This window comes from Zingiber officinale, chromosome 4B (genome assembly GCF_018446385.1).
Source record: "Zingiber officinale cultivar Zhangliang chromosome 4B, Zo_v1.1, whole genome shotgun sequence".
Lineage (NCBI taxonomy): Eukaryota > Viridiplantae > Streptophyta > Magnoliopsida > Zingiberales > Zingiberaceae > Zingiber > Zingiber officinale.
Genome location: NC_055993.1, coordinates 2,433,937 through 2,443,496, shown reverse-complemented (window position 1 = coordinate 2,443,496; position 9,560 = coordinate 2,433,937). Strand labels below are relative to the sequence as shown.

General features: G+C 38.8%; 2 protein-coding genes across 2 annotated transcripts; one reads left to right on the top strand and one right to left on the bottom strand.

Moving 5' to 3' along the window:
- The first annotated feature begins 98 nt into the window (after positions 1–98).
- LOC121974403 (transcription factor DIVARICATA-like) lies at positions 99–1,401 on the top strand. Its single transcript, XM_042525445.1, has 2 exons — positions 99–787; positions 985–1,401. The coding sequence occupies exons 1-2, from the start codon at positions 405–407 to the stop codon at positions 1,181–1,183; spliced, it is 582 nt and encodes a 193-aa protein (XP_042381379.1). The 5' UTR covers positions 99–404; the 3' UTR covers positions 1,184–1,401.
- Positions 1,402–3,851: 2,450 nt separating this feature from the next.
- On the bottom strand, positions 3,852–8,284 carry LOC121974401. The gene is made up of 2 exons (XM_042525441.1): positions 7,701–8,284; positions 3,852–4,689 (listed from the first exon to the last, which is right to left on the bottom strand). The coding sequence occupies exons 1-2, from the start codon at positions 7,828–7,830 to the stop codon at positions 3,980–3,982; spliced, it is 840 nt and encodes a 279-aa protein (XP_042381375.1). The 5' UTR covers positions 7,831–8,284; the 3' UTR covers positions 3,852–3,979.
- Positions 8,285–9,560: the final 1,276 nt, after the last annotated feature.

Here is a 9,560-nt window from a genome sequence, read left to right as displayed (position 1 = left end):
GGCGTGACAGCGTGTAGCCAATAGAAGCTGCCGGGTGGTCGACGGACACGTTTCGTATGACAGGATGGAGTTCCAGCGAAGCTTTCGGTCGATGAAATCGCAAGTGCTGTAGATGCGTTGCGCAGGGCCCCACCGCCGCCGCCCAGCGCCGACATTCCCGACACCGTCAGCCGTCGGATTCGGCCTCAAGATTCTCTCGGCCGACGTGGGCTCGCGCGTGCGCTGCACGGCCGGTGAGCGTATCCGCCCCCGAACTTTCCAACCGACTAGTGAAACGTGGTGCCCGGTGACGCATCCTCCCCACGCCCTCCCCCTGTTTCGGCCGTGTGTAAATAAGAAGCAACGCCCTCCGCTACGTTACCTCCACCGTCGAGCACGGGAGCGGTAGCAAAACAGAGGAACCGATGGGAGAAGGGGAGCTGATGTCAATGTTCCGGCGGCAGCCGGGAGCGCCGCGGCCGTGGACGCGGGGCGAGGACAAGGTTTTCGAGCGAGCGCTGGTGCTCTACCCCGAGGGCACGCCGGAGCGGTGGTCGGTGATCGCGGCGGAGCTCTCCGGGCGGAGCGCAGTGGAGGCGTGGGAGCGGTACCAGGCGCTGGTGGAGGACTGCCGCATGATCGAGCGGGGGCTGGTTGAGGTGCCCGATTGCTGGGACGCCGAAGGGAGCGACGACGGCGAAGAATCATCCGACGGAAGCGGCAGCGCGCGCCAGCGGGTACTGCAGGCAGGCCGCGGCAGGGGAGAGGAGCGGAAGCGCGGGATTCCGTGGACAGAGGAGGAGCACCGGTGAGTGCGCTGATTTTCGTAGTAATTCTCACCGGCGGCGGCGATCTAGACAGGATCGTCGGTTAGTGATGATTAATTGCGTTTGCTCTTTGTTTCTCCCACGCTTCTACCAACCGAAAAGAATGAACAAATGGAAAAGACAAATATTATCAGAAGGAGAAAGGTACTGATCAGTGTGTGCTTGTGGATGTGCTCAGGCTGTTTTTGGAAGGACTGGCGAAGTACGGAAAGGGAGACTGGCGGAACATCTCGCGGTGTGCGGTGAAGACGAGGACGCCGACGCAGGTGGCCAGCCACGCCCAGAAGTTCTTCATCCGGCAGAGCCAGAACAACAATGGGGGAAAAAACAGAGAGGGTAGTAAGAGAAAGAGCATCCATGATATCGCCAATCCGTAACTGCAAGAATTCAAAAATTGAACGTGTAACGCAGTCCAAATTAGTTGTGTTCCGATTAAGTGTAAATACACCAGTGGAAATTAGATGGCTATGTCGTCGTCAATTGAACTTCTTCTTCGTCAGTTCGTCAGTTTAATTTGCCTACGATTTGCCCTTTCCTTTTTCCTGTTCTGCGTTTCATCTATAAAATTTAATGAATCCCACGGTATTAGAATCGATATTTTGGTTCAACCAATTCAATTAGAGTGACCTATTTAATTATTAGCAGACAATTGGATGGCGTAAGCGTTTACCAGCTTCATGTACAATTAAAGTAGGCAGGTATCTTTCATGCAAGCATAGTCACCATCCACTTCAGTGGCTCGCACGTGTGAGATGAAGCCTCTTGTTGTGTCATCTTAAATGATGGAAACTAGCTCTCGGGGTGTAATGCAGACGATGACGCATGATATTTCTGGTGTAATGATCAGGGGTCGATTCTCAGGAACTGACGATCTGAGGTTTACTTCGCCATGCGCCTATGACTTGTGTACCTGCATGAACCTCCCTCCATATCCGTGGGGTCGGCACTAGAGATGCCGCTAAGGTAGCGGATCTACCTTTTTTAAATGATGAAAACTAGTCCCCGGGATTATGATATCGCGATAGGATATTCAGATTATCTCCTAGGTATTCATGATCTGAACCTAGTTATGATGTATTTGTAAGAATTTTTCCTCTAAATGAGGGACGTAATCAAAGGATGTTGGGTTTCTAGGCTGGCCGTCGCGTGCGCTTCCCGATTTATCCTGATAACCAATGAGAAATTTCTATGGATCGAACCGATTACCCAGAGATAGTACTAATTGAGATTATATATATTTTTTTAAAATGGATGGAGACTATGCTTACGGCTCAGAAACAATATCTATATATTCCAAAATGCGTTGTGTTAAAATTTTCAACACAAATGCGTTGTGTTAAAAGAAAACTAAAGAGGCTCGGCTCAACCTCGGTTCGAAATAATGAATTTAAATAAAAAAATAAACTGCGAGCTGAAACAATAAATTTAAATGAAAAAATACGCTGTATAGGTTGGGTTCAAACCTTTAACCTCTATTTATCTAATGAAACATTTTAATCATAAATACATCCTTAATTTATTATTTAATTTTAAAGTAAAAATTATTTTAAATATTAAAATATTTAATTAGTCAAGGGTCGACCAGCCATTAAGCCAATATTAAATGGGCTCGAGTTCAGTTAAAATATTAAATGAACCGACTCTGAAATCGAGTCGAGCTTTGACCGAGTTGTTCGTGAACGCCTCACGAGTGACTTGACTCATTTGCATCCTAATCTACACTGATTAAGATCGGAAACCTCACTTTCTCAATGTCATTAGAATAAATTAAAAAGCACTCATAACAAATAATTCATTAGTCTAACATTCTTAAATCAACCGTTAATTAAAAGAAATTCTTACTTTAATTCAAAATGAGTGACATGGAGTCAAAAAAAAAAAAAGGTGACAAATCCTTGAGTCTTCTATGTAGGAATGTAAACGAGTAGAATTGATCCGAACAATATTAAGCTCGAGCTTGAATTGAATTTTTATCATAAGACTCGAGCTCGACTCGTTTCGGAATTACCAAGCTCACGAATAGTTCGAGGTCAACTCGTTATTAGCTCAATTATCATAATTAACGAGCCTAACTGCTCATTTTTTAGATCATTTAAGGTTCATTTTAGAGCTCGTTTTGTAATCTTGTTAAACGAACTTGAAAACTCATTTGAATAAAATATTCAACAAACCTAACAACTAAAATAATATAAACTCAACACATCATTGAACATTCTAAACTATTACATTAAACTTCCGAACTCAACGCATCATTGAACATGTTCGCAAGCCTTTTAATTGAGCCGAGCTCGAGCCCGAGTTTCTAAGCCTATAAACAAATATGTTCTCGAGTCCTTTAAACGAGCAACTCGAGCCCAAGTTCACGACTTTATAAATGAACATGTTCTCGAGCCCTTTAAATGAGCCGAGCTCGAGCCCTTTAAACGAGCCGAGCTCGAGCTTGAGCTAGTGAGCCTATAAATGAACATTTTCACGAGCTCATGAGTCAAATATCCTTGAGCTCAAGCTCGACTCAATAAAACTATCAAGCTCGAAATCAAGCTCGAGCTCGACTCAATAAGAAGATAAATGAATGAACTCGAATAAGCTTTTTACTGGATTGAACTCCATATAACTCACTATCAAGCTCGAAATCAAGCTCGAGCTCGACTCAATAAGAAGATAAATGAATGAACTCGAACAAACTTTTTACTGGATTGAACTCCATATAACTCACGAATCGTTTAGTTCATTTACATCTCTACTTTGTATCACCTTCAAACTTTGAATTCGAAGTTCCAGCTAATTGTTATTCCTCTGCTTTTTAGCCATTAGTCAATCTGACGTTGCATCCACTCGTTATTTTTTTTTTTGCTATCTGAAGATAAGCCATTGGGAAGATGAAGATATTTTGTATGCTGCCAGTGGATTCACTTTTTCAAAGGACATGGTAATACCATACAAGCATCACAATGTTCAAACTTAAGATGGTAGTATCAAGACATTGATTTGGTTTCATAGCTTGATCTCTTATAGGAATTGTTACCACAATAGAACAGTAGAATGTGAAAGAAAATACACTGACTGTAGCTGATGATAATCTCGAAAGTTCAAAACACCTACCTGTTTTAGTAGACTGAACAAGCTTGTTTATGTTGGCCTATTGGCAGAAAATTCAAACAAACAATATGATTTCAGAAACAAAGGCCACAAATAATGATAATAGCGCATATACTACAATCCATGAAAATAGCTGTTGCTGCTTTCTGAAACGCCAATAATGCATCCACTGCATCTCCTACGGTGTTCGTCGAACCAGACTCGTCTCTTCCAGTTCTAACTTTTTCTTTCTCTTTCTCAGCTTTGTGTTGTGTTGTCATTAGCAACCATAGAATGATGGTTATATCAGTGAGCATTGCCAGGAACAGTGGTCTAAAGATCAAAATACTATTCGCAACACCACCACCAAGAGTATAACCTCGATTCGACATGATAACTAAAAGAGCAATGATAACCGCACAAAGCAAGCGCTTATTTTCAGAAGCTGAGATACCTCGACTAACTTGTTTTGATGAGAAGGGCATCTGCTTCTTCACCTGCATTGTGGAAACAGTTGCGTATGCAACTTGTTGAGATGAACTCTCGAACACAGAAGTGTTTGGTGTCATTGTATCCCTCTCTGTCTGGAGTGTCTTAACTTCATCATTGCTTCCTGGTTCAGTTGCACCATCATCATTTTTTGTCATATCACTAGCAAGCACTTCGTAAGCTTTAGGACGTTCATTGCTTCTCACACTATTTCCTCCCAATTCAGCCATTCCACTTGCATTTTTGTGGTCGTTGGTGCTTCCATTTTGGCCAGATAAGTGATCATTTGTAGCATGAACCTCAGTGAGTGGACCAACTACAATAATATTTGCAGGTATTTTCACTTATCAAACTCCATGGATGACCAGAGGCAAGATTGTTAAAAGCAATGCTTTGAAAGTATAGTACATATCAGAAAGACAAATATTATTGCATACTCGCATTATTAATGTTCGCACAGCAAAATCTCAGTGGTCAATAAATTGCAATTTATTCGAATATGCTTCTTCATGGCTATGTATTACATTAATATGGACAACATTTGACTTCAACAATACACCAGTAAGAATCTGACCTCTAACAGCTAGGATACAGACTTGTAAATGTTGTTGCATTAGCAGTAAATATACACAAATTAAATAAATTATAATCTTTTCAATTCAACTCCCTTCCCTTTTATTGTTCTACATCGAACTTCTTAGATAAATATATGAAGCAGTATGATATCCTCAAACAATATACAAAATCTTCGTTAGATCCAATTCCCCCTTCCCAAAAAACTGAATACTGTTTGCTTCACATTATAATAAAGGTTAAAGGCAATTTATTCTCCAAAGCAGCAATACTCTAAAATTAATCATAATAAAGGCAAGATCAAAGTTAGTCTTGGTTCCAATTACGAAATTTGGCTATGAAGCAAAGTAACCTTAGAGTTGGAAAGTGGGGACCTAGGTTTGATGATACATGCTAATTCTCTTTAACTATTTGCAAAATAATAGCGCTGCGCTTAGAGAACATGGGATTTCTCGGATAATGTTCCTGGTTTTTTAGTAACAGAAAAACATTGAACTATTTTCCTTCTACTTCAATTCATTTCTTGATCAACACAGACAAACACCTTATGTCATAAATTTTTTCCAAACATAGAATCGTGGGAATTATTAAGTTTATTCTTACAGAAGCATAATGGACTTTCACAATGCTTTGTTCAAACCTTGAGAAAATGAAAAAAGAAAAAAAAAACTGCAGTATTCCAATGGATCATCAATTCTAAACCACTCCTACCAATAAATTATGTTCATAAAATTTACTATCTAGTAAATGTAAAAGGGCAAAAATCAAGAAGGCACGTTTTTTTTTCCAAATCATCAAAGGGGCGCCCCACTTTGATTTTTATCAAAAGGGCATCCCACCCCACATAAAATGACGCAACTATCCTTCAATACTGTTCCCATTATTGTCCTGCCTATATCTCCCGCCTAAATCTTAAATCGGTCGGACGCGTTGTGGCCACTACGAAACCGTAGCTACTACACATGTTGTAGCAACTATGACTTCGTAGTTGCTACAACTACAACAGTTGTAGCTTGTAGTTGTATTAGCTAGATTTTGTAGCTACTACAACTACAAGCTTATAGTAACAAAAACTACGATTTCATAGTTACTACAACATGAAAAATAACCTTAATAAAGAGGACTAAAATTCTTCAGAGCCTTCAAAAAGACTTTAAACGACATTTTTAAAGCCTAAAATCGGGCCGTTATGGGCTACACCCAATAACAAATATATTGTGCATCCCATGATTCAACCGAGTCAAAAGTTACGACCTCTCAAAACTTACTTAACATTCATGTTGTAGCAGCTACGATTTCGTAACTGCTACAACTGTGTGGCAACTACGAAACCGTAGCTACTACAACTGTGTAGCAGCTACGGGCTAGTAGCTACTACAATGCACTCTCAGTTCAAAATTTAGAAAGGAAATATAGACGAAAGATAATAATGGGAATGGTATAGTGGAGGGTAGTTGGATAATTGTACATGGGGATAGGGCGCCCTTTTGATAAAAAAACAAAGTGGGGCGTCATCTTGATGATTCCAAAAATAAGGAGCGCCCTTTTAATTTTTGCCCAATATAAAAGGACAGTGTCTTTTATATTTTCACACTAGTTCTTTTAAGCCATAGCACTTTTACTTCCTAGTTGAAACTAGAAGATGAAACCAAATGTCCAGGTTATTCAAATTGTTCCAAATGGGTTTCCCTCCCCAAAGATTAAATATATGCACAACTTCATTAGTAATATAAATGAATCTTACCTGTGGTTAATGCCTAAGAAAGTTAAGAAAACAATAATTAAAAAAAAAAAAATCTTCTAAAAGTTAGGTGTTATCAATAACCAGATACATTATCTTTCCGAAAGTGTTAATATTGAAATTTTAGAGAGAGAAAATAAGAACAGGAATAAGAGATGATGATTGATAGTGAACCTGTTTATATTCTTTGGTTCTATCTCTTTGTATACAGATGCAAATCAGTGAATGACCACTATAACCTTTTACAGTGTATCTTTATGTATAACTATTAGGGTTCCTCAGGTACAATATTTGCTACACATAATACACGATGAATATAGATTATAGGGTGTTGCAGTAGGTCTTATGTTCATTGGCTACAATTGATTATCTTCTTCTCTCTCATAGCTTACAGCATTGATACAATGTAAAATTGATGGTTTAGAGAAAGAAATCAAGAACACAAATAAGAGATAATCATTAGGAGTAAGAGACAACCAGGAGATTAGTCAAAATGTTTCTTGGACGATTGTATTCCATGGTTCTATCTCTTGATATTCAGATACAATTGAGTGAATGGCACTCATAACATATGACAGGCTAATCCTTAGTTATAGCTACCACCATTTCCTTTAGTGCTGCTATGTGTGATTAAATAGGGAGGCTTGTTCGAATACAAAGCCTCTTCAAAATCTCGACCAAAAATAGGGAAATGGTGTTTCTGCTAAGACCGATGCTGAAAATGGATCATCACATACAGAAACCATCCCAATTTCCAATTTAGGACTAGAATGACCCATTAAGAGAAGAATTTTTTTTTTTTTAATTTCTTGAAGAATAGAAAATTTAAAGGTAACCCTAGAATTGCAACTCAATAACCCGCATGAAACCTATTAATCGAACCCTAAGAACGATCCACATGAAAGCTATGAAACACGCCAGAATCTTTCCCGCATTGATCAAGTAAGAAATCAACCTAAAGAGAGCAAATAAGGAGCGGAATAAGAGGGCGGCAGGAGAAGCGAGGAGCATACCAGAGGTGTGTGGATCTCCAGAAGCGGAGGTGGAACCGGGAACCGATCTAGCTTGGCCGGAGATGAAGGCGAGGCGATCAGATCCGCGTTCTAAGATCCTTCGCCGGCGAGACTCCCTTGCGCTCTCCATCTCTCGGCCTCTCCTCCCGACAATCAACACGAACCAAAATTTATCTACTTTACCAAAACAACCCAGAATTTTAATGTTATTAAAATATCTTCCTATTTCCCATTAATCTGGTCAACGCGATGCACGAAGGCTGCCTTCCCCGGCTCATCGTCAACCCATTTCTCCGCGACAGCACGGCCACGCCGTTTTCACATCCAGTGCGGTCAAACTCTCCTCCGCGCCATGGCGTCGATGGCCTTCCCTCTCCTCTTCACAATCCGTCTCCTCCACCGCCAAGTCGCATTCAGAAACATTGAATTGGGCCGAGGCATCCTCCTCCTGTCCGATTCCAGAAACATTGAATTGTCTCTTCTTTTTTTTTGCAGCTTCAATTCTGATTTCTGAGCAGCGGAGATCAATGAAATCTTCAAAATTACCTCCGACTTCTAATTTATTCACTATATCCTAAAATAATAATCTTACTAAATTTCTTCTGATGCGGCAATAAGAAAGAGCTTATCTGTTACAGTTGACATTGTGTCTATCAAAGTCAAAATGAAAAGAGTCTCGATCAAATGTGGTTATCTGATTATTCCAATTGACAAAGGAGTGATCGAGTGGATCATCTGACCGTTCAGACGAATGAACATTATGGACCGGTCAGACGAATGGACAAATCCGTAATCAATTATTTCAGTCAACAGAAAAACAAGCTGCTTGAACCGCCCAGCGTAATGAATGACATTACACAAGAGAAGACGAGATAACAAAAAAGAAAACTCCGTCTAACATTAAATATATAAAAGTCATGTAAAAAAAAAACACTTCATCTATTATTAATATACGAAAATTAAGACAAAAAAAATATTCCTCAAACAATTAATATCATTACCTAAAGACAGATAAATGATAGATATAAAAAAAATTGAAAACTTCATCCTATCAGTAATCATCCAATCCCTGACATTCCAACTTCTCTTATCCGGATAGGCTCAAGGTCTCTAAAATTTCCAGCTTTCAATCAACCAATTAATGTCTTCTTAATTTTCTTTTTTTATATTCTTCCCTGACTAGAACTGAAGCCCTTCACTTGCATTTGGATTCGAGTTAATTACACATTATCAGCATCCAGCTGGTTCATCAGCCACGTCTACCAGCATCTTAATGAAATCGAGGGTAGTCTTGCACTATGGTATAGTAATAGGATATTTAGGTTGTCATATAAATATTTATAATTTAATTTTTAGATATAATATATTTATAAATATTTTTTTTAAAATGAGGTGTGCAATCAAAGGATGCTAAACTTCTGTATTACCCACCGTGCGCATTTTTCAATTTATTCTGATAATCGATAAAAAATTTTCATAGGACCGAACTAATCACCCTAAGACTAATCAATGATACTAATTAGGTTTTTCATTTTTTTTTTCTCTCTTAATGAAATGGACAGTAAATGTGAAATTTTCATGTTATTTGACCATCTAATTAAATAGAGATAAATAAATAATCAAATTAATCTCAGAATAAAATTAAATTATAAATATGTGAAAATTTTGGGATTTACTAATCTCACTAGACACTGATAATCTTAAACTTAAGATATCATCCAAATTAAATTTATTATATTATTTTCTTAATATGATAAAAAAATGATCATTATATTTTTTATATTCTTTATTTGTAATTTATTATCTTTCTGCGGATATATATATATATATATCGTCTTTCAAACCGACAATCTTACTAAT

Bases quoted from the DNA above. Each gene is read 5' to 3' on its own strand.
- LOC121974401 (XM_042525441.1), bottom strand. From the start codon at position 7,830: ATGGAGAGCGCAAGGGAGTCTCGCCGGCGAAGGATCTTAGAACGCGGA. The intron at 4,690-7,700 runs GTATGCTCCTCG...ATATTATTGTAG, and splicing joins TGGAGATCCACACACCTCTG to TTGGTCCACTCACTGAGGTT.
- LOC121974403 (XM_042525445.1), top strand. From the start codon at position 405: ATGGGAGAAGGGGAGCTGATGTCAATGTTCCGGCGGCAGCCGGGAGCG. The intron at 788-984 runs GTGAGTGCGCTG...GGATGTGCTCAG, and splicing joins TGGACAGAGGAGGAGCACCG to GCTGTTTTTGGAAGGACTGG.